Raw genomic sequence first — 24,352 nt, 5'->3', positions numbered from 1 at the left:
CCAAGTGACCTGCCCATCCCTGTCTGTCTGAGGGCAGCTCCCTGGGGCCCCACTGTGGCTGCCCCAACCCTGTTCTGAGGTAGACTCCTCGGCACACCTGCTTCCTGCTAGGATCTCAACGGACCAACACCCCTCGACTTTGAGTCAGCCCAGAAACTGTCTGACAATTTCTGACACAAAAACCACAGGCACGTGGCACAGGGCAGCAACACTCACCCTCTGCCCAGCCCGTGAGACCCCCAATCTGCACAGGGCCCCGATACTCACCCTCTGTCCGGCCTGAGACCCCCTGACCTGCACAGGGCCCTGACACTCTCTACCCAGCCCCTGAGACTCCCCGACCCACTCAGGGTCTGAAGCCTCGGACGTGGATGGAGCGGTGATCTCTGGGCCTCTCCATCCCCAAAGAGACCAACATTGATCCTTCTGAAATTCAGACTGGCCAGGTTACCATGGCAATACCCATTATCCCTGCTTAACAGATGATGAACCAAGAGCTAAAAATAGGCCCCAGAGTGGATGGATGGACAGATGGGTGGGTGGGGGGATGGGTGGATACATGGGGGAATGGGTGGGCCTGGATTCAGGGTTAGGACAATTTGTTTTTCTCAGACAAGATAGTTCAGGGGGAATCTCAAATTCACGGCGAGGAGGTTCCAGCAGGTGGGAGATGTCCTGGCTCCATAAGCATCACGCGGAAGCTTCACCCTCCAGCCCAGGTCCCTGTGGTGCAGGTCATGTGGGAGGCTCCTGGCACCCCTGCATCACGTCCGCAGCCCTCAGTCAGTGGGTTTGAGGCCTGGGGAGTCCCAGGAAGCCGAGCGGAGCTCCTTGGGGGGTGGAGGCAGCCATGGTGCGGATTCCCACTCTCTGCCCCTGGCAGCCTGTGCATCCTGTATCCCATTCAGTTCAGGGAGGGTCCTGGTGTGCTGGGTCTGGGAGAGCCCCTGCCTCAGATGTGGGCACTTTGGGGGCCAGGCCCAGCCCTCTGGGGGGTTGGGGGAGGGACTGAAGGCACAAGAGAACCACAAGGGTAGGGTGACACTTTATTACTCCTGAAGCCCCACCAGCAGAACCCACAGGCCAGGCAGACCCCGCAGACCCCATGGACCCAGGTGCAGAGGCTGGACAGCAAAAAGCACAGGGTGGGTGGGTGTGGGGGCACCAGCAGGGACAGGAGGCTGACTGTGGGGACAGGTGTCTGGGTCCCCGGGCTTTCTCAGGCGCTGGGGTGCTGCCTTGCTGGCCCTCCCCCACAAAGATTAGATGCAAAGCAGAGCCCCCAGTCCCTGCCCCTTCTCATCGGGGCAGGGTCTCCCCTGGATGAACTCCCAGGCCCCTCCAAGTCCCTCATGATCTCCCTCCCTCCACCCACCTAGCTCAGGCAGGGCCAGGCATGGGGGCCTGTATTTTGTCACCCTTCGGCCTTGGGGGCCACAGAGCCGGGCCCAAGCCAGCAGGATCCCAGGAGGACTGGGAGTGGGGCCTGGTGGGGCCTGGAGGCTTCTGGGAGGTTGGAGGGAGCTTAAGGGACCCCAAGCGTGCTGGAGACCAAGGCTCTACGGACCCACTCCTCACTGCCCCTCCCCACGCCCTCCACGTCTTCACGGGGTACAGCCTGGGCTGGCCTCTCCGGCAGGGACGCCCAGGCCTCTCGGGGGCAGGCCTCTGCGGCTGTAGTACTCCACCACCTGCTTCGGGACCTCGGCCAGCACGCACTTGGCCAGCGCTGCAGGGGATGCCTGGAGGGTGGGACAATGTAGTCACCTCTGGGACCTTCGAGATGGAGATTGTCCGTCCCTGCAACTGGGTTATGGCCCAGGCCTCATCCTCCATGGCCGGGTGGTGACTGGCCATCCCCACCAGAGGCTCGCCTGGGGCCGGGCACGACTTGCTGAGGACGTCGGCCACACAGGGCTGCACGTGGGTCTTTCCCACCTCCCAAGCATGGAGACGAAAAGTGCCGACGTGGGAGGCGAGGCCACCTCCATGGCCCAGGCCCCACCCACACTTCCCCGGCAAAGCCTGAGCGTGTCTGTGTGATGTGTCTCACTGCAGAGCTTCATGTGTCTGTAATAGGCATGTTTCACTGCGTAGAATGTGTGTCGTGTCTTTATGCATGTCTGTGGTGTCTTGCTGTGTAGAACTTCACATCTGTGTGGCATGCACGTCTTGCTGTAGGGCCTCGTGTGTCACATATGTGTCTCACTGGGTAGAACTTCATGTGTGTACTGTGCGTCTCACCGGGTAGAACCTCACGTGTGTGCTGTGCGTGTCTCACCGGGTAGAACCTCACGTGTGCTGTGCGTTTCTTGCCAGGTAGCAGAGGTTGGCAGTGACAGGGGAAGCCGCGTGGTGGATCCCAGGAGACCCTCGTGCTGTTCTCTCTGCTTTTGTGTAGATTTGACAAGTTTCAAAATGGTGGGGGGGTGTTTCAGGTGCTCAAAGTCCTGGCTTCAGATACTGCTCTTGACTTGGGGGGAACAGCCCGGGATCCCCCAGACACAAGACGGGACCTGCCACATCCACTGCGTAAGCCGGGCCCGGGAGGGTCTTGGGCAGTGGCATGAACAGGGACCCCCGAGCCGGACTTGACCGAGCCCCTCCCAGACACTCACGTTCTTGAGCTCCCGGAAGGGCACGAACTGTACGATGTCCCGGAGCGCAGGCTCACCCCGCGGGGAGCGCAGGACGCCGTCGTCGCCATCCAGGACCTGCATGTCGGTGAAGTCGGCATTGCCCACGCCCACGATGATGATGGACATGGGCAGGCGTGAGGCACGCACGATGGCCTCCCGTGTATCGGCCATGTCGGTCACCACGCCGTCCGTCAGGATCAGCAGGATGTAGTATTGCTGGGGGCACAGAGAAGGCGTCAGCAGCACCACACCTTCCATGACCCACATGCGCCCTGCAACCCACGGGCCCCCACACAGCCCAGAGCGCCTCCGTACGTCAGAGCTTCCTAGAACCGCCTTCAGAGCGTGATGCCTACATCACAAACATCACAAACAACAGTGGGTCAGGAGCCCCCTCCGTGGGGGCACTCTGTTCTGGGCCTCCTGTGCCCAGCTCAGGAAATCTCCATGAGTCTCACGGAGGGCTCTGGAGGGGGTGCTACGAAGTCCACATTTTACTGATGAGGTCACAGTGCCCGGATGGGAGGTCTGAGGCCAGAGGAGAAATCTGTGATCCCAGGAGCCAGACCTGCAGCCCACACACCCTGCTCCAGTCTCTCCAGGGTGCCCGCTGTGCTGCCACAAGACTGAGTAGAGGCCAGGTGTGGTGGTTCACGCCTGTAATCTCAGCACTTTGGGAGGCCGAGGCGTGCAGATCACCTGAGGTCAGGAGTTCGAGACCAGCCTGGCCAAAATGGCGAAACCCCATCTCTACTAAAAATACAAAAATTAGCCGGGAGTGGTGGTGGGTGCCTGTAATCCCAGCTACTCGGGAGGCTGAGGCAGGAGAATCACTCGAACTTGGGAGGCAGATGTTGCAGTGGGCCGAGATCGCGTCATTGCACTCCAGCCTGGCCACAGAGCGAGACGGTCAAAAAAAAAAAAAAAAAAAAAAAAAGGCAGAATGGAACTTCAAATAAAATCCATTTCCATTGTTTTTAAAAAACCCCACTCAATAATCTTGCCCGAACTATGGACAATGGGAAACGTAAAGAGAAGCAGGGCTTGCCTGAACAGCAGCCCCAGGGGGCTGGGCCGGCTCTGCACCGGGCAGAGCGGGAGCCCACAGCAGCCTCCCCTGGACTGGCCTTGACTGAGCCCGTCCCACTGAGGGCAGATGTGTCCTGGAAACGAACAGGGGCCCCAAGACCCCACTCAGAGTCGCCTTCTCCAAGAGGCTCTCCTTTTGTGCCCTCCCCATCTCCCCTCTCTGAGCCCCGCACCTGTGGGAAGAATTACCTGTTTGCAAGGCGGTCTCCGGTCCAGGCCTACAAGCGCCCACGGCTGTGCCCAGCCTGGCTGTCGGCCTCCAGATAAACAGCTCAGCCTCAGAAAGTGCCCCCATCCCCTCCCAACCCCAGACGAGGCCCCCACCCCCCTCCACCAACTGTGAGAGCACCAGGCACCAAAACCCACCGTGGGGCCCCACTAGGGCGGGAGCTTCATGTCCAGGAGAGGGACCGAGGGCTCAGCCGATCATTTTTGAGTCCTCGTTTCAACCCAGTTCTAACCACAGAAAACCATGTCACGGGTAAGACAACAGGAAACACAAACACCAGACGGATGTGCAATGCCAGGAGGGGTGGTTAGGTGTGATCAGGTGTCGTGGCTGCTTAAAAAGAAGCTTATCTTTATTAGAGGCTGATACTGACATTTACAGATGAAACTGTCTGAGACCTGCTTCCAAGCAACACAGAAACATAACAACTGAACGCAATCCTTGACTCCGGACTGGGTCCTGGGCCAGGAACAATACTGCTTTGAAAGTTATGATTGTGCCAATGAATGAAATTGGAATATAGTCTATGTATTAGATAAAAGTATTGTATCTAAATTCAATTTCCTGAAATCTGTATTTGTGCTATGGTTATACAAGAGAATATCTTTGATCTTACGAAATACACACTGAAATAGTAAGAGGTAGGCCAGGTGCGGTGGCTCACGCCTGTAATTCCAGCACTCTGGGACGCCGAGGCGGGCGGATCACAAGGTCAGGAGATCGAGATCATCCTGGCTAACACAGTGAAACCCCGTCTCTACTAAAAATACAAAAAATTAGCTGGGCGTGTTGGCGGGCACCTGTAGTCCCAGCTGCTCGGGAGGCTGAGGCAGGAGAATGGCGTGAACCTGGGAGGCGGAGCTTGCAGTGAGCCGAGATCACGCCACTGCACTCCAGCCTGGGTGACAGAGTGAGACTCCGTCTCAAAAAAAAAAAATTAAGAGGTAAAGACCAGGCCGGGTGCGGTGGCTCACGCTTGTAATCCCACCACTTTGGGAGTCCGAGGTGGATGGATCACGAGGTCAGGAGATCGAGACCACGGTGAAACCCCGTCTCTACTAAAAATACAAACAAAAATTAGCCGGGCGTGGTGGCGGGCGCATGTAGTCCCAGCTACTCAGAGAGGCTGAGGCAGGAGAATGGCGGGAACCCGGGAGGCGGAGCTTGCAGTGAGCCAAGACTGCGGCACTGCACTCCAGCCTGGGTGACAGAGCGAGACTCCGTCTCAAAAAAAAAAATAAAAAAAAAATAAGAGGTAAAGGCTGTGATGTTGCAACGTGCTCTCGCACAGTTCACAAATGCGTGTGTGCAGTGCCAAGTTGTTAAAAAAGCATCAAAGTCTTTATCACAATACTATTTGTATAAATTAAAAATAGATGCAAACAGATATAGGGTTCCCTTGTGGCATGAAGATGTAAGTAGACAGGGGTGATGTTTGATCATCACGAATGTACCCAGTGACTCTGAACTGGATACATTAAAATGGTTACAAGCCAGGTGCGGTGGCTCATGTCTATAATCCCATCCCCATACTTTGGGAGGCTGAGGCAGGCAGATCACTTGAGGTCAGGAGTTTGAGACCAGCCTGGCCAACACAGTGAAACCCCATCTCTACAAAAATATAAAAATTAGCTGGGTATGGTGGCACGTGCCTGTAATCCCAGCTACTCAGGAGGCTGAGGCAGGACAATGGCATGAACCTGGGAGGCAGAGCATGCAGTGAGCCGAGATCGCGCCACTGCACTCCAGCCTGGGTGACAAGAGCAAAACTGCATCTTAAAAAAAAAAAAAAAAAAAAAAAGAAAAGAAAAAAAATGGTTACAATGGTAAATTTTAAACTGTGCATATTTTATTACAATAAAAAAACTTCGGCTGGGCGCGGTGGCTCACACCTGTAATCCCAGCACTTTGGGAGGCTGAGGCGGGCAGATCACGAGGTCAGGAGTTTAAGACCAGCCTGGCCAAGATGGTGAAACCCCGTCTCTACTAAAAATACAAAAAATTAGCTGGGCATGGTGGCGGGAGCCTGTAATCCCAGCTACTTGGGAGGCTGAGACAGGAGAATTGTTTGAAATCGGAGGGCAGAGCATGCAGTGAGCCAAGATTGCACCACTACAGCCTGGGTGACAGATCAAGACTCCATCTCAAAAAAAAAAAGAAAAATTGAAAAAGAAAACATACAAATACAACAACTACACAGACGTGAAGCGGAAGCGCAACATTTGAGCAGCTGGTGGCCTCACGGGCTGCGGGACCTCAGAACTCTTGTAACTTTTTGATGAGTTTAAAATTATTTCAGGCTGGGCGTGGCGGCTCACGCCTGTAATCCCAGCACTGTGGGTGGCCGAGGCGGGTGGAGCACGAGGTCAGGGGCTCGATACCATCCTCGCTAACATGGTGAAACCCCGTTTCTACTAAAAATACAAAAAAAAAACTAGTCGGGCGTGGTGGCGGGTGCCTGTAGTCCCAGCTACTTAGGAGGCTGAGGCAGGAGAATGGCGTGAACCTGGGAGGCGGAGGTTGCAGTGAGCCGAGATCGCGCCACTGCACTCCAGCCTGGGTGACAGAGTGAGACTGTCTCAAAAAAAAAAAAAAAAAAAAGCCGGGTGCGGTGGCTCACGCCTGTAATCCCAGCACTTTGGGAGGCCGAGACGGGTGGATCATGAGGTCAGGAGATCGAGACCATCCTGGCTAACACGGTGAAACCCCATCTCTACTAAAAATACAAAAAATTAGCCGGGCGCGGTGGCAGGCGCCTGTAGTCCCAGCACTCGGGAGGCTGAGGCAGGAGAATGGCGTGGACCCGGGAGGCGGAGCTTGCAGTGAGCCGAGACTGCACCAAAGCACTCCAGACTGGGCGACAGAGCAAGACTCCGCCTCAAAAAAAAAAAAAAGAGAATGCCGGGCACAGTGGCTCACGCCTGTAATCCCAACACTTTGGGAGGCCGAGGTGGGTGGATCACGAGGTCAGGAGTTTGAGACCAGCTTGGCCAACAGGGTGAAACCCCGTCTCTACTAAAAATACAAAAATTAGCCAGATGTGGTGGCGGGCGCTTGTAATCCCAGCTCCTTGCCCGGGGAGCAGAAGTTGCAGTGAGCCGAGATCGCACCACTGCACTCCAGTCTGGGTGACAGAGTGAGACTCTGTCTCAAAAAAAAAAAAAAGAAGCAACAGGCTGGCTGTGGCCCCAGAGACACATACAGGGCCACAGAACATGGTGGCAGAGTAGAACCCAGTGCAATTCTCGGCACCGTATCATTTGTGCAAAGTAAAGACACATATAAACAACATGACGATGCACGTACAGCCAAACAGTAGACATGTGCGCAGTCTTGTGATACCCAGAGGAAGAGGAAGGGGCAGCCTCGCTGCAGCCGTGGCCATGACCCTGTGAGGCGATGGACAGCCCTGTGCCAGAGACACCTGCAGCTTTGAGGGAGACGTAGTCAACCAGCTGGGCCCCCCGCCCCCCTGAGCTCTGTCTGCCTGGGGGCCTCTGCGCTGGCTGTTCCCTCTGCCTGGCTGCCTCCCTGACGTCCACGCGCTGGTGCACACACAGCCGACCCCACATCAAGCATGCACCACACCCCCCGGGCACCTACAGAGGCTTCCCCGCTGCTCTCCTCGGCCGCCGCCACGCGTGCCACCTTGGAGATGATGGGCGCCACGTTGGTGGGGCCGTAGAGCTGGACCCTGGGCAGGCAGTTCTGGTAGGCCTCCACCACGCCCTGGATGCCTGTGGGGGGCAGGGGGTGAGCCCGGCCCCCCCGCACTCCCTCCCCGGGCCTGCCTCGAGCTCCTACCTTCACACTCATCATCCTCAGGGTTGAAATTGATGGCAAAGTCATGGGACACCTGGGTGGGAACAAGAGGGCTCAGTCAGCTGCCCACTGCAACGCCCCCACTGGCCCCATGTCCCTCGGTCAGCTGCTCCCCCCACAGCCATGTCCCCTACCTACTGAAGAGGGCTCGGTCAGCTGCCTTCCCGCCCCTGGTCCCCATGTCCCTCAGTCAGCTGCTCCCCCCACCCGGCCCCCGTGTCCCCCACCTACTGAGAGAGGTAGGCTTGGAGTTTCTAGGGGAAGCCAAACCCCTGGGTGGCCATGTTCTGCAGAGTCATGAGACAGAGGGGGAGGCAGACCCCCCTGGATCCAGCAGTGCCTGAGGCATACATTAGCCAATAAATCCCCATACACCATTTTTTCTGCTGAAGCCAGCTGAATTTTTTTTTTTTTTTTTTTTTTTTGAGACAGAGTCTTGCTCTATAGGGCAGGCTGGAGTGCAGTGGCATGACCTCGGCTCAGTGCAACCTCTGCCTCCCGGGCTCAAGCAATTCTCTTGCTTCAGCCTCCTGAGTAGCTGGGATTACAAGCGTGTGCCACTACGCCCAGCTAATTTTTGTTATTTTTAGTAAAGATGGGGTTTCACCATGATGGCCAGGCTGGTCTGGAACTCCTGACCTCAGGTAATCGGCCCGCCTCAGCCTCCCAAAGTACTGGGATTACAGACGTGAGCCACCACGCCTGGCCGAAGCTAGCTGAATTGTTATGTGCAATAGAGGATTCCACGTTAATGTCCTTCCCTGTCTCCTGAAGGAACATGGAGCTGGCCTCCAGACACCCTTCAAGCTAACAAGTCCTAGGAGGTCAAAGGCCAGCCTCTTTGGCTGGAAGGCTGGGATTCCCACTTTGTACCCCAATCCCATCCTACAGTTTCCGGTTCCCAGCAGGCAGCCAGGGCTCCCCAGGCCAGGCCGTCCTCTGCCTGGGAGGGTATAGGAAGGGCACAGCTCTGAGGTCTCAAGTTCTGGGCTCTCCTACCTCATACTTGGGAGGGATCCGGGCTCCAAACCCCAAAGCGGAAAACCTCTTGTCGCTGGAAGAGAGGCGGGAGGTCACCAGGAGGCCCTGACCTCTCGTGGCTGCAACGGGGGCCACTTCTGGGGAGACACGACTGGCGCCCAAAAGACTAGGGGGCCCCCGGCCTGGGACCACGGCAGGAAGCACCTGCCAGAGGCGGGGAACCGAGGCTCGGGGCAGCAAAGGCACAGGCCAGTGTGCAGGGGGACATAGTCCTACCACCCGTGAGCCTGCCTCCCAACTCTATGTTTGTGTACATGCTGTCCTCCTGCAGACGCCTCTCCAGGGGCTCCCAGACCGCAGGAGGGGTCCTGTTGGGCCAAGGAACCCACTGCGGCCCTCACCAACCCAGACAGAGGGGTCTGTGTGTGGGAGCTCAGGGCATCCTCTCCCAAGCCCCAGGCCAGGGGTCTGTGTTGTGGTGAGAAGCTCAGAGCACAGGGTTTTGTGCTGGGCCCTCCCTGATAGAACATCCACGGGTGAGCCCCAAGCCTCTGTGACCTCGGTTTGCTAGTCTGGCAAAGCGGGACACAGAAGTCCCCCCAGGACCATGTGCAGTCTGTGTGGCAGCCTCCAGTAGGGCTACCCAGCCCTTCCTTGCAGAGTCTCTTTTTTTTTTTTTTTTTTGAGATGGAGTCTTGCTCTGTCACCCAGGCTGGAGTACAAAGGCGTGATCTTGACTCACTGTAACCTCCACCTCCCAGGTTCCAGCGATTCTCCTGCCTCAGCCTCCTGAGTAGTTGGGGTTACAGGCACCTGCCACCACACCCAGCTAATTTTTGTATTTTCAGTAGAGATGGGGTTTCACCATGTTGGCCAGGCTGGTCTCAAACTCCTGACCTCAGGTGATCCACCCGCCTCGGCCTCCCAAAGTGCTGAGATTACAGGCATGAGCCACCGTGCCCGGCCCCTCGCAGTCTGACAAAGTCACAGTGCCCACCTCATGGTGCCCCGAGGCCTGACCTGGAGCCCAGGGGGGTGAGGGGAAGCCGGCTGGGTGCACCTGTCATAGCTGACCTGGAGCCCAGGGGGTGAGGGGGAAGCCGGCCGGGCGCACCTGTCATAGCTGACCTGGAGCCCAGGGGGTGAGGGGGAAGCCGGCCGGGCGCACCTGTCATAGCTGACCTGGAGCCCAGGGGGTGAGGGGGAAGCCGGCGGGGCGCACCTGTCATAGCTGACCTGGAGCCCAGGGGGTGAGGGGGAAGCCGGCCGGGCGCACCTGTCATAGCTGACCTGGAGCCCAGGGGGTGAGGGGGAAGCTGGCGGGCGCACCTGTCATAGCTGACCTGGAGCCCAGGGGGTGAGGGGGAAGCTGGCGGGCGCACCTGTCATAGCTGACCTGGAGCCCAGGGGGTGAGGGGGAAGCTGGCCGGGCGCACCTGTCATAGCTGACCTGGAGCCCAGGGGGTGAGGGGGAAGCTGGCCGGGCGCACCTGTCATAGCTGACCTGGAGCCCAGGGGGTGAGGGGGAAGCTGGCCGGGTGCACCTGTCATAGCTGACCTGGAGCCCAGGGGGTGAGGGGGAAGCTGGCGGGCGCACCTGTCATAGCTGACCTGGAGCCCAGGGGGTGAGGGGGAAGCTGGCGGGCGCACCTGTCATAGTCCTGGCAGATCTCGCCGACAGACACCAGTGCCTTCAGGTACTCGTTGGGCTGGTAGGGGTTGATGTAGTGCAGGGAGCAGCTGTTCCTCGGGTCTCCGTTGGAGGCGGTGAAGTCAATGGCCACCTGCAGCGGGCCGGGAGCCGGGAGCTGTGCTGGGCCGGGGCTCCCCGAACCCGCTCCTGACACGTAGAGAAACCGCGCCCAGAGTGGCCAGGACTCAGGGTCAGGGGTCACGTGGGTGGGTGGGGCTGGGGGGCTGCTGCTGGGGCTGACGCACCTGCTACACAGGGCCAGGAGGGGTCTCCTCAAAACCTGCCAGCCCCTAGCCTCCCTGGATCTCCAGGGGGACACCCCACCGGGATCACCCCGGCCTTGTGGGGGCCCCGCCCATCCTTCTTAGTGGCCACCCGACCCCTCTACCACCCTCCTCGGCAGGGCCTAAGTGGACCAAGCCTGGTCTGGGTCCCCTCCACGTTTCCCACTTGCTGGCTTCTCCCAAAGCCATTCTGGGGCTTGTTCAACAAAACATGAACCAGAGCATCTGCAAATAACACACGGGTGACACGGGGGCCGTGTGTCTGTGGGTGACACGTGGGTGACACAGGGGCCGTGTATCTGTGGGTGACACATGGGTGACACGGGGGCCGTGTATCTGTGGTGACACGCGGGTGACACGGGGGCCGTGTATCTGTGGGTGACGTGCGGGTGATACAGGGGCTGCATATCTGTGGGTGACATGCGGGTGACATGGGGGCCATGTATCTGTGGGTGACACGCGGGTACTGTGGGAGTGACACCGGGTCTGCACATCTGTGGGTGACATGGGGTGTGCGTATCTGCAGGTGACACGGGATCTGCGGGTGACACAGGGTCTGCGGGTGACATGGAGGTGACATGGGGTCTGTGCCGGGCTCCTTGGATGACACGCAGAGCCTGTGGCTGGTTCACCCAAATGCTCACTCCGGCTTCTCCTCGTTCACGTTTTGTCTGTTGTTAAATGTGTTTGTGGAAGGTAAGCCCTGATGATGTCACCTCCCAAGGGGGGCTTGGGGCTGCTTCCTGAACCCCAAGCCCGTTTCCTTGCCTGCACAAAAGGGAGGACCCCTAGGTGCCGCGCATGGAGACATCGGCTCACGGGGAACCGCCAGTGCCCTTTCACCCCTCAGGCTGGGGCCCCTCGGGAGCTGGGGGACTCCAGGTATCTGGCCTGGTTCCTTCTCAGGATAGATGGGGCGGGGGCGGGGCCCGGTGTGGAGGAGGAGCCGGTGTGGGGCGGGGCCATAGACTGAGGGGGCGATGTGGGGCGGGGCGATGTGGGGCGGGGCCATGGACTCAGGGGGCGACACGGGGCGGGGCCACGGACTCAGGGGGCGACGCGGGGCGGGGCCACGGACTGAGGGGGCGACGCGGGGCGGGGCCACGGACTGAGGGGGTGACGTGGGGGCGGGGCCATGGACTCAGGGGGCGACGCGGGGTGGGGCCACGCACTGAGGGGGCGACGTGGGGCGGGGCCATGGACTGAGAGGGCGGGACCATGGACGGAGAGGGCGGGGCCATGGACTGACGGGGCGGCATGGGGCGGGGCCATGGACTCACGGTGAAGTGGATCTGGCAGCCGCCCATGATATAGTCCAGGAACGAGTACACCCTGTGGAACTTCCGGCCGGCGGAGTCAGCGCCCACCCCCGCCAGGGACACCGAGGCCGGCGCCAGCTGGGATCCAGGCCTCCCTCCCCCAGGCATCCCAGTCCCTCTGGGGCGACCCCCCTCCTCTCCCCCATCCTCTCTCCCCAACCTCACCCTTCCCTGCCACCAGGCCTCTGGTTGAGGGTCCATCCAACAATCAGAAGGGGGCAGCGGAAGCCCCTCCTGTGGGTGGGGAAGCTTCGGGCACAGCCGCCTCTCACCTTGAGGTCAGCCAGGACGACCACTCCTGAGTTCTTATAACTACGTCTCTTCTGCTTGTATTTGGGGTTCACACAGTCCCACTGGGCCTGGGGCAGGAACAAGCAGAGGCTCCGCAGAGCGGTAGCTCTGAACACCCACCAGGGAGACCCCACCCACGACCATCCCCAATAGCGACGGCAGAGGGCCCCGCGGTGGGGAGGGGAGGGGAGGGCACTGCTGCAGGGCAGCCGGAAGGGGCAGCGTGGGTCATACGGGAGTGAAGAGGGATGGGAGTTGGACCCTCCACCCGGCATGGCCCTGTCATTAAGCCCAAGGACACTGAGGCCCAGGGACAGGGGAGGAAGCAGGGCCCGGGGTGGTCTCCCCACTGCACCCTCACCCGGCTGCTGCGGGCTGGGCAGACACAGGGGAGGGCACCCCTTGGCCCCACCTCCCACCACCCCTGTGCCCAGCCCCGGATGGTGCCTGAAATGTCCAGCTGAACCTGATGGGGGCCACCTCTGCTATGACCCCTCGGGAGCCAGCACCAGGGTCCACCATCCCCAGCCTTCTCTGGTTACAAAAAGTCATTGTCACCGCTCCCCACAACCCCGTCAGGACAGTGGGACAGGGTTTCACAGCCTCTGTGGCAGGGCCAACACAGGCATAGCCCAGGTGTGCCCCCAGCTCACCTGCCCCTCCCCAGAGGCCCCCCCTCACCTGCCCCTCCCCAGAGGCCCCCCTCACCTGCCCCTCCCTGGAGGCCCCTCCCCCTCCACCTCCACCTGCCCCCCCCCTGGAGGCCCCCCCTCACCTGAACCTCCCCGAAGGCCCCCCCCAACCTGCCCCTCCCCAGAGGTGCCCACCCACATGCCCCTCCCCCCCACCTGACCCTTCCTGGAGGCACCCCCCCCCCCCGGGGTCCTGCTCACCTGCCCCTCCCCGGAGGCCCCTTCCCCCCCCACCTACCCCTCCCTGAAGGCCCCCCTCCACCCCCACCTGACCCTCCAAGGAGTACCCCCCCACCCCATCCTGCTCACCTGCCCCTCCCCAAAGGCCTTCTGCATCTCCTTGAAGGTGGTGGAGAATTCTCCGATGAAGTCGTGCTTTCCTCGAGAGTCGTAATCCCAGACCAGGCACTGGGGAGCCCAGGCCTCCTCAGCACTGCCCTCTGGGGGCCCCAGGACCCTCCCACCCTAGCCCAGGTGTCTCCATCCCGGCCCACATCCAGGCCATCCCCTCACTGCCCCCTTGGTCTGTCCCGTCCCCCACCTTTAGAGGCCTTGTCTCCTCGCAGCTGCAGAGGGAGCTCAGTGAGACTTTGAAGGGCTCCCACACCGGATTCAGGTTGTTCTTCACCACCTGTGGGCCGGGAGGGGCTGGCTCAGGGGAGGCCCAGGGCCCTGGGATCCTTGGGGCGGATAGAGACCTGGGTGGAAGAGGAGCTGTGAGGCGGGCACAGCTGGCCCTGCCCCTGCATCACCCCAGACAGCGCCGGGGCCCTAAGCTGGGGCTGGCACTCCCTCCTTGCACAAAGCCGTGTGAGGACCTGGGAGCCACGTTTCCGAGCCCTGTGTCTCCACCTTCATAACTTCTGCCACCTCTGAACCACCTGCGCTGCTCTCCTCCTTAAATAGATTCATTTTCACTCAAGTTAATTTCTCTCAAAAGAAAGCGCTCTCTCCCTGTCGTCGCTGAAATCCCATCTCACCTGCAGGAAGTGGAAGGTAGGTCTAAAAATAATCACAGCCACGACTGCAGAAGCCTGTTGGATTCTGGCCACAGCCACAGCCGCCAAGGCCCTGTGCCCGCGGCTCCCTGTTGGAGGCTGGGAGCTCCTCCCTTGTGGCCAGAGATGCAGGAGGGCTGGGGACAGCCCCTTCCCCTCCCCGCGTTCCCATCCCTGGCCGCTCACCTCCGTCCTGTACACCAGCTGCAAGCCCTGGTCATCGTTGACCCGGTAGAGCTCCAGGAAGGGGTCGGACTTGCTGAAGAGGTCCTGGGGAGAGGCACAAGGGCTGCTGGGCCAGGCACTGTGAGATCGGGCTTTGGATGGGAGCTGACTTTGTCATTTCCCAGGGCTCACTTCACGCCACCAGCCGCTAATTCCTCAGGCACAAAACGAGGCAGCCAGTCCACGCCGACAGCATCTCCTCCCTCCCTCCCGCCCCCAGGGATCTGACCACAGCGCACGACTCAGCCCTCGACGGAGTCGCCCTACACACCCTGTGACTCAGCCCTTCCAGGGAGGCGCCCGACATGGCGGGGTTGGACCCTGTTCTGCCCACCCATGTGAGGAGCCCGCAGAACCGTTCGCTGCTCCAGTTCCTCCCGCGACAGTGGCCTCGGGGGTGCTGGGCCTATATCCCCATCCCTGAGCAGGGTCGTGAGTCGTCCCCACAGGAGGGAGCTGCCCCGGCCCCAGCCCAGCTGCCAGGAGGGGCGGGAGAGCTAATGGCGGTGACAGTGATGATGGTGACCGTGACGGCAGCACGCCCAGCCCCACGCACACTCCGCACACGTCTCACGCGGGACATGGCCATGTGAGGTCAGCGCTGGGCAGGGACCAGGTTTTCGAACTGGTTCCCAGACCTCACCCTGAGCCAGGCGTGCCCGGTGCCCACACTCACCTTGTCGTCCAGCTTCCTGGCTCGGAAGGAGAGTTCCACGTAGCCGTTGTTCCCTGAGATGTCCTCGGCGATCACCTGGCAGGGGGACGCCCGGGCTCCAGGCTTGGCCAGGTGGGGCCTGACCCCACCGTGGGGGACCCGAGGCCCCAGGCCGGCTGACCCCACCCAGCGGGGCCTGAGAGGAGGCGTCTGGGTACCCCCAGGGCTGTGCAGTTGCCGGCTCCTGGAGACCCTCCCTGGACGGCACGCTGCCCATCTTCCACCCAGAACACCCCTCGGAGCCATAGCAGCAGGGCCTGCAGGCTGCGGCGGGTGAACCCGGGCCTCACCGTGATGGTGGACCTGCCGGCGTTCCTGCCAAACTTGAGCAGCAGCGGGCGGGTCACCTTCTTCTGGGCCACAATCTGTAAGTCAGAAGCGTTAGGCAGGGAGGGTCAGGCGGGGACAGCTCCTGACACTGGAGTCCCCACCGTGCCCTCACCCGGACTCTCAGGCCTGTCCTGTCTCCCCACCCCCCACCATGAGCTTCACTGCCCAGGGCCCGGCACCCCCTTTGTGGCTGCTCTCAAGCACCTGCCATCCCTGTGTGCGGCCACCCCTGCATGTCCACCACCTCACGGGGCCAGCAGTTGCCCAAGGGAAGCAGAAGTCATCACACCTATTTATCAGGTGAGGAAATAGGCTCGGGTGGAAGCCAGGGAGCAGCTCACAGCCCAGCCGGCGTGCATCTGCACAGGCGTGGCGGAAACCCCTCCACAGGTAAGCAGGTCTAGCCCTGACCCTCTCCAGGCCCAGGTGAGAACCCGCAGAGGCAGAGGCGAGGCAGGTCAAACGGCCCCGGACCCTCACGCCCAGCATGCCCATGTGGCCACAGGTGGCAGAAAGGGTGTGAGCGAGGTGCCAGCTCGGGACCCCACCTCCCACTCCGCTTTGAAGGTACTGAGGAGCAGAGTTGATTGTTCGAGGTGGACTGGGGCTTAGACCGTGGGGGCCTCCTCGTGCAGCCGGGGCCTCCTCCTCCTCCTCACTAGGCCCTGCTGGACTTCCGCCCCATCGGCTATGAGCCCCTAACTGGGGTGGGTTGCGGACGACAGGCCCAGGCCCCTGCAGCCAGGTCATCTCCTCCGTGGGGAGCAGGGCGGGGGCGCACGGCCCTCCCAGGCTCCGTGTCCTAAAGGAGACGGTGATGTCCTGGCCAAGCGGGGACCGTCATCTCCTCACACAGAAGTGTTCTCAGCAACCATCGAGTGGCCCAGCAGGTAGCAGGTGTGTGCTTCCCACCTGCCCTCACACCTGCTACTGCCTGGCAGATGCTGGGGGGTCACAGTGAGGTAGGTTGAATACAAAGCAGAGAGGGGCAGTCCCTCCACCCCCCTCCAGGGCCGGCCTGGCCAGCAGCTTTTGACCGTGTGGCACTTTCCACGCAGAAGAGAAAACAGACCCCAGGTCAGGGCTGGGGAAGTCAAGTCAGGCTAAGGGGTGGGAAGGCTCTCTTAGGGGTGCAAAGAAGGGGTCCTGGGTGCCGGGAGGGGGAGCCTTGGGCCGGGCCCCCCCAAGATTCCCCGATTCAAAGGTTTCCTTCTGCAGCTCCTGAGCCAGGGCCTCTGCCTCACACCTGGGACTCGCCTGCCGGCCTGGTTTGCCTCCAGGGAGGGCGCAGGAAAGGAGTGGCCTCCCCTTTCTGGCAGGAGAGCAGGTCCTTAGGAGAGAAATGGGCTCAGGCTAACATAACAGATTCCCCTACCAGGAAACACAAGATGGCTGATTTGTGCTAGCAGCATCTAATAAGCACTTCCTATATGCCTGGCTCTGGGCTGAGTTACTGTTTACTTGAATCACATGAGCAAACAGTTGAGGCAGAAGTCAGGGGTCAGAGGTCAGGTCAGGTTCAAAGCCACAGCACAGGGACTGGACGCCAGTAGCTTCTCCCTTGACCATGGTGCCCTGCAGGTCAGCTGGGTGGCTACAGAGCAGGAGCCCACGAGGGGCCCTCCTCATTGCTTGAAGTTTGCACATATACACAGCACACGTGCTCATACACGCATTCATATCTGCACGCAGGTGTCCACAAGGGCCCTGTGCATGTGCTTATGTGAACAGGCATAGGACATACTGTGTGAATTATGATATATGTGTGCACCTGTGTGTACATAGAAGGGTGTCCAGGCCAGACACAGTGGCTCATGCCTCTAATCCCAACATTTTGGGAGCCCAGGGTGGGTGGATCAGTGAGCCCGGAAGTTCAAGACCAGTTGGGGCAACATGGTGAGACCCCTGTCTCTTTAAAAAATGCAAAACTTAGCCAGGTCTGGTGGTGTACACCTGTAGTCCCAGCTACTCAGGAGGCTGAGGTGAGAGGATTGCTTCAGCCCATGATGTTGAGGCTGCAGTGAGCCATGACTGTCCCACTGCACTCCAGCCTGGGCAGCAGAGTGAGACCCCAACTCAAAAAAAAAACAAAAAAAGCACGTCCATATTTCTGTGTGCATCCCATCCTCTTCCATCTGTGCCCTCCCTAACTCTCGGTTTCCTTATCTAAAAAAGGGGGAGGACAACGGGATCGATGGCAGGCCAGTTCCAACCGAGGCTGCAGTGGGATGAGTCATGCAGACATTATGTTGGGTAAAAGAATTCCACAGCAGGAAGAACACGCGCTGTGATTCATGGACGTGGAATTCCAGAACAGACGAACCAGGCGGGGAGCTGGCGGCAAAGGGGCAGGGGGAGCTGCGGGTGATGGGATGTTCCGTGTGACGGGCGACGGGATGTTCCGTGTGACGGGCGACGGGATGTTCCGTGTGACGGGCGACGGGATGTTCCGTGTGACAGGATGTTCCGTGTGACGGGTGATGGGATGTTCCGTGTGACGGGATGTTCCGTGTGACGGGATGTTCCGTGTGACGGGTGATGGGATGTTCCGTGTGACAGGTGATGGGATGTTCCGTGTGACGGGTGACGGGATGTTCCGTGTGATGGGATGTTCCATGTGACGGGTGATGGGATGTTCCGTGTGACGGGATGTTCCGTGTGACGGGTGACGGGATGTTCCATGTGACGGGTGATGGGATGTTCCGTGTGACGGGTGACGGGATGTTCCGTGTGACGGGTGATGGAATGTTCCGTGTGACGGGATGTTCCATGTGATGGGTGAGATGTTCCGTGTGACGGGTGACGGGATGTTCCGTGTGACGGGATGTTCCGTGTGACGGGATGTTCCGTGTGACGGGTGACGGGATGTTCCGTGTGACGGGATGTTCCGTGTGAAGGGTGATGGGATGTTCCGTGTGACGGGATGTTCCGTGTGACGGGTGATGGGATGTTCCGTGTGACGGGTGATAGGATGTTCCGTGTGACGGGATGTTCCGTGTGACGAGTGATGGGATGTTCCATGTGACGGGATGTTCCGTGTGACGGGTGATGGGATGTTCCGCGTGACGGGTGATGGGATGTTCCATGTGACGGGTGACGGGATGTTCCGTGTGACGGGTGATGAGATGTTCCGTGTGATGGGTGAGATGTTCTATGTGACGGGTGATGGGATGTTCCGTGTGATGGGTGAGCTGTTCCGTGTGACGGGTGATGGGATGTTCCATGTGATGGGTGAGATGTTCTGTGTGACGGGATGTTCTGTGTGACGGGATGTTCCATTTGACGGGATGTTCCATGTGACGGGATGTTCCGTGTGACGGGTGATGGGATGTTCTGTGTGACGGGTGATGGGATGTTCCATGTGACGGGTGACGGGATGTTCCGTGTGACGGGTGATGAGATGTTCCGTGTGACGGGTGAGATGTTCTATGTGACGGGTGATGGGATGTTCCATGTGATGGGTGAGATGTTCTGTGTGACGGGATGTTCCATGTGACGGGATGTTCCATGTGACGGGATGTTCCGTGTGACGGGTGATGGGATGTTCCGTGTGACGGGTGATGGGATGTTCCGTGTGACGGGTGATGGGATGTTCCGTGTGACGGGTGACGGGATGTTCCGTGTGACGGGTGATGAGATGTTCCGTGTGATGGGTGAGATGTTCTATGTGACGGGTGATGGGATGTTCCGTGTGACGGGTGATGGGATGTTCCGTGTGATGGGTGAGCTGTTCCGTGTGACGGGTGATGGGATGTTCCATGTGATGGGTGAGATGTTCTGTGTGACGGGATGTTCCATGTGACGGGATGTTCCATGTGACGGGATGTTCCGTGTGACAGGTAATGGGATGTTCCGTGTGACGGGTGATGGGATGTTCTGTGTGACGGGTGATGGGATGTTCTGTGTGACGGGTGATGGTCAGGTGTATACAGTCACCTAAACTTGTCAATCTCAACCCTTAAGATTTCTGCATTTCATTGTAATTTTTTTTTTTTTTTTTTTTGAGACCAAGTCTCACACTGTCGCCTGGGCTGGTGTGCAGTGGCGCATTCTCGGCTCACTGCAACCTCCGCCTCCCAGGTTCAAGTGATTCTCCTGCCTCAGCCTCCCAAGTAGCTGGGACTACAGGCGCGCACCACCATGCCTGGCTAATTTCTTTTGTATTTTTAGTAGAGACAGGGTTTCATCATGTTGGCCAGGCTGGTCTCGAACTCCTGACCTCGTGATTCCCCCGCCTCGGCCTCCCAAAGCGCTAGGATTACAGGCGTGAGCCACCGCGCCCAGCCTGTAAATTTTATCTCAATAAACAAGAAGGATTCGTCTTGGTAAGGTGTGAGGATTCGATGTGCAGCACAGGAAGTGTTTAGCGCAGTGTCCAGCAGTACCCAGCACATCAACAGATACCCTGGTCATGACTTGCCAAAGCCACTTTTGGGCTGGCTGTGAGGCCGTAACCCAGAGAGCATCACCAAGGCAGTGGCCACCATAGGACCTGCCACTCACAAGGAGGCTTTTTTTTTTTTGAGACAGAGTCTCAATCTGTCACTCAGGCTGGAGTGCAGTGGCACGATCTCCACTCACTGCAACCTCTGCCTCCCGGGTTCAACTGATTCTCCTGCCTCAGTCCCCTGAGTAGCTGGGATTACAGGAGTTTGCCACCATGCCCGGCTAATTATTGTACTTTTTGTAGACATGAGGTTTCAGCACGTTGGCCAGGCTGGTCTCGAACTCCTAACCTCAAGTGATCTGCCCGCCTCGGCCTCCCACGGTGCTGGGATCACAGGTGTGAGCCGCCACGGCCGGCCACCAGGAGACTTTTAGGTGCTGATATGGAGGGGCTGCTGTGTCATCGAAGTGAAAACGCAAGATGCGGAACAGGGAACGTAATTTGTGTTTTTTTGAAAAAAGAGGAAAAGTGGGCTGGGCACCATGGCTCACGCGTGTAATCCCAGCACTTTGGGAGGACAAGGCAGGTGGATCACGAGGTCAGGATTTCAAGACCAGCCTGACCAACATGGTGAAACCCCGTCTCTACTAAAAATACAAAAATTAGCCAGGCGTGGTGGCACGTGCCTGTAATCCCAGCTACTCAGGAGGCTGAGGCAGGAGAATTGCTTGAACCCAGGAGGTGGGGACTGCAGTGAGCCGACATCGTGCCACTGCACTCCAGCCTGGGCAACACAGCGAGACTCCATCTCCAAAAAAAAAAAAGAGGAAAGAAAAGAAAAAATAAAAAAGAGGAAAAGTGATAAACTCGTTTGCTCCTGTGAGAATCTCTCTCTGGACAATGTCCAGGGACCTGGCAGCAGCTGGACGGGGCAGGATGGAGGCAATCCACAGCCTTTTATACCTTCAGGCTTTAAAACATATGAACGCATTACTCAGTTCAAAATTACATGTATATTTTAATCTAATAAGGACTGTCCAGGAGGAGCTGAGGAGCAGGCGGAGCCAGGTTGGCCACCCCAGCAGGGTCCCTGCAGTGCTGCTACATCAGCCTTGAATCCGCTGTGGCCCCCACGCTAACCGCCCTCCTCCCTCCGAGGGGACGGGGCACCCACCTGCCCCAAGGTGCACTCCATGCCCCCCAGGAAGTCGTCCTCCTGACAGCTGAAGCCGCTGGGCCCATGCGTGTCGTACACCTCAAAGCGCAGCCTCTGCACCTCCTCGAAATAGTAGTCCACCGTGAAGACCTTGGAGAACACGGGATGCAGGCTGCTCCGGACCACCTCGGTTCTGCCCACCTGCAGGTACACCCTGTGAGCCGACCCCACTGGAGGGGTTTCCACCCCGGACTCCAGCCTTCCATCTCCCCTCGCCCACTCACCCAGGCCCACGCACCTCAGGAGGACTCACACCCTGGGAAGAACTCCTGCCTGCTCTCTGTCCATGGGACCACAATCCCGAGGGCCACCCTGGGGGTTACCCCTGGCCACCACTGTCTGCTCCACCCTCAGATCACAGATGGGGAAACTGAGGCTCAGAGAGGACAAGAATGACACGCTGAGTCAGGGGCGAGATCAGATTCACATCCTGGGCTGGGAAGCCCTAAAGTGCATGCCGTTCCCCAGCACCAGCTGAGTGGGGAGGGGGCGTAGGGTACAGGGGGGCCCTGCCTCCTGGCTGGGGTACCGTGGGCTCACCACCCTCTCCCATCCCGCGCAGTTCCCTGGTCCAACTGCCCTGTAAGGACAAGACCCAGCTGGGCCAGTCGACTACTCATTTCAGAATCCCGAATAATCCTGCACCTCAAACCAAACATGGGCCACCAATACAGCTCACGCTCTGAGGGGCAGGCACGGGGCCTCGGCGGGGAGGGTGGGCTCCGACTGTGAGGGGCACGGGGTCTCGGGGGGAGCCGGAGCCTCGAGGACAGGCGGTGGGGGCGGGGCAGGCCCTTCACTCTCAAGGTCGATGACCAGAGACACCACCGGGTGACAGCGCCCCAGGACTCCCCGAAGCGTCCCCTCCACCGCCCGAGCAGCCAACGGGGTCCGCCTGCTCACTCCGCCCGGGCCCAAGCGCTGGAGCCTGGAGAGACCCTTGCGCCGGGGAAAAGCGCTGGCGCCCCACGCGGACCGGGGTTCGAGTTCCGGCTCCTCCGCCCGCCGCGGCTTCGCGCCACGCGTTTCTCGCCCTTTCGAGGTGAAGCCACGCGTTTCACGCGAGATGGTGACCGAGGAAGCGCCCGTCTGGCGCCAGCCCCGTGCCCCTTCCGACCCCAACCGCGATCACACCGGGGTCGCTTGAGACCCACTTTGGAGCGGGAGCCCCGGACGCCTGAAGGTCCGCACCGCAGCGCGCGCTCCCTCGGGCCTGCTCCTGCCCGGTGGTGAGGAACGACACTAGCCCAGCCTCCCGCCCCCCGTCGGCCGGCGCCCCTCAGCCCTCAATCTCCTCTGCGCCTCTTGGTCGAGCCGCCTGCCTGCGCCTCACGCCTGGGCGCTTCACTCTGGCTCGGGGCCCCTTCCCCAAACCCTGGGCCGCACCCCTTACTGCGGGGCACCCCCCTCTCTCCTCCAAACCCCGTTCGCCGCCACCTCCTCCAGCCCAGCCTCTCCCCACAGCTCTGGACCCCACACCCCCAGACGTGGTAACCCCCAGCCCTGACCCCGAGCTGAGCCCCAGCTCCGGGGGGGCCCTGCCTTGCGCCCCATTGGCCTCAGCGCGCCCGCTCTGGTCTCCGCATCGCCAGCTCCGCGCCCGCCCCGGCCCCGTGGCCTCTCGGCCTCCCGCGTCCCGGCTCTACCTGCACCCACTGGCCCTGCGCCTGCTGCAGCAACGCCACGCTGGGGTCGGACTTGGTGAGCGGGTCGCGGTCCAGCAAGTGCCGGCAGCTGAGCCGCAGCTCCACCTTCGAGGCGCAGGGCGCGGGCAAACCCCCGGGGGTTGCCGCCGCCCCGCGCTCCGAGCCCGCGCTCATGCTCCCGGCGTTCGGGGGCCCGGCTGGGCGCACAGAGGGGCCGCTGCCCGCGAGTCGGCGCCGCCGCGGCGCCCGGGAAATGGTGGCCGGCCCAGGCGTGGCCGCGCTTCACTGAACGCCTGCCCGGCGCGGGCGCACGTGGCTCGGGCGGCCGCCGCGCGGGGACTGCAGGGGGTGGGGCGCGGCCGGGGGGCGGGGCCGGGGAGGGGCGCGGCGGGAAAGGGGGGCAGGGGGCAGAGGCAGGGGCCCCTCGGAGATGCCCGGGAGGAGACAGCTTCTAATTCCCCGGGGACCCCCCAACTGATAGCTTTGGGGTCAGGTCGGGCGCGCCCTCCTCGGCTGTGCCCATCCCCGGCCCAGTGACCTGCTCCGGGCTGGAGGCTCCGAGCTGTGCGGGGCCTGAGCCGGGGTTCGGACCCAGGCAGACACTAGGGGAGGCAAAAGGGGGACCCCAGCTTGGCACCAGATCCCCGCACCCTTCCTGGATCTCTCGGATCCCATCTCCAGGCTCCGCTGGTTTCGGGTACTCGCCACCTCCATCAATAAGCATTTAATGGGCGCCTATTGTGTGCAGGCGCCGCGCTCGTCTGGGGCTGGAAGGACCGTCCCGGGGGGCCGAAGGCTGAATCGGGGTCTGACTCGGAGGGGTCCACGGGGCACGGTCCACACCAGTCCTCGGAGGCCGGGGCGGGGCGGGGCAGGCCTAGGCTCCGTCGGGGGTGAGCCCGCTCCGCCCTGAACTTCACTCCCCGCCCCCCACCTTCCCCATCACCGGTCCCGGTGGAGGGAGCAGCGGAAGAGGAGGCGTTGGCGGGGACAGAAACCACCTCCCAGCCCACTCTTTTTGCCAATTTTTGCCTAAAAATAGGGCACGGACCTCTACAAAAGCCACGGGGGTGGGGGGCGAGGGTAAGGGAGACATTAAGACTGAAGAGGTGAAGGTGAAGGGGCGGGAAGACCGGGCGCTCGGGCTCAGCCTCAGCAATTAGGACTCTAGAAGAAGACCCTGGGGTCAGAGGGGACCGCCGCCGACAGGGCGAGGAGGCTCAGGGCCCCGCCGGCGGGAGGCGGCACCCGGCAGCCTCGGCCTGGGAGGAGGAACGCGGCCGGCGGCGTCCCCTCGCGCTCGGATGGCGGGATTGCACCGGGCGCGACTGCAGGGCGGGGAGGCCCGCACCGGGCTGGCAGGGCCGGGAGAGGCCACGGAAACCGGCTCCTGCCTTCCTGGGAGGTTGGCTAAAGACGCGAGGAACAGGTCAGGGCGCAGCGAGGCCTGCAGGGCCCCCATGTGCTCCGTCTCCCCGGCCTCTGGGCCTCCTCCCTGAAGCCAGCGGTGGGCAGAGGCCAGTGCCTCTCTCCAGAGACCAGCCTGGGCCTTCCCGGCCCTGTGTCCTCCTCAGCCCAGCCTCCCAGGCTGCCGGGAGGCCACATCCTCGGTCCCCAACCACTTCCATGGGAAAAGGATGAGAAATTCAGGCAAAGGGTGCAGGCGCCCAGGCAGCTCCTGCAGGCGCACGCCTCCCTCTCGGTTCCAGCAGCCCTGGGACAGTTTTCCCCAGACCAAGCTCGGCTTCCTGCCTTGACCTCACCGGAAAGCTCCTCATACTGCCCTGAGGTTTGCT

General features: G+C 60.7%; 1 protein-coding gene across 7 annotated transcripts; it reads right to left on the bottom strand.

The window, feature by feature from the left end:
* Positions 1–1,032: 1,032 nt before the first annotated feature.
* CPNE7 (copine 7) lies at positions 1,033–22,870 on the bottom strand. 7 transcript variants are annotated; one of them, XM_063612564.1, is made up of 17 exons: positions 22,557–22,683; positions 20,869–21,051; positions 15,512–15,596; positions 15,268–15,342; positions 14,939–15,013; positions 14,224–14,307; positions 13,581–13,670; positions 13,349–13,447; positions 12,329–12,415; positions 12,018–12,077; positions 10,411–10,544; positions 8,779–8,833; positions 7,762–7,813; positions 7,561–7,694; positions 2,619–2,855; positions 2,282–2,390; positions 1,033–1,742 (listed from the first exon to the last, which is right to left on the bottom strand). In XM_063612564.1, the coding sequence occupies exons 2-17, from the start codon at positions 20,934–20,936 to the stop codon at positions 1,381–1,383; spliced, it is 1,806 nt and encodes a 601-aa protein (XP_063468634.1). In that variant the 5' UTR covers positions 20,937–21,051; positions 22,557–22,683; the 3' UTR covers positions 1,033–1,380. The 7 variants fall into 7 exon arrangements, 5 of the variants coding, with proteins under 5 accessions (XP_063468634.1, XP_055088830.1, XP_055088834.1 ...); XM_055232855.2 differs by lacking the exon at positions 15,512–15,596 and having other exon boundaries at positions 22,557–22,870; XM_055232860.2 differs by lacking the exon at positions 15,512–15,596 and having other exon boundaries at positions 1,665–1,742; positions 2,245–2,390; positions 22,557–22,853.
* Between the last annotated feature and the right edge of the window lie 1,482 nt (positions 22,871–24,352).

This window comes from Symphalangus syndactylus, chromosome 11, assembly GCF_028878055.3.
Source record: "Symphalangus syndactylus isolate Jambi chromosome 11, NHGRI_mSymSyn1-v2.1_pri, whole genome shotgun sequence".
In the NCBI taxonomy this organism is placed as follows: Eukaryota; Metazoa; Chordata; class Mammalia; order Primates; family Hylobatidae; genus Symphalangus; species Symphalangus syndactylus.
Note: the sequence above shows the minus strand (reverse complement) of the source record. Positions and strands in the feature narration are given on the sequence as shown.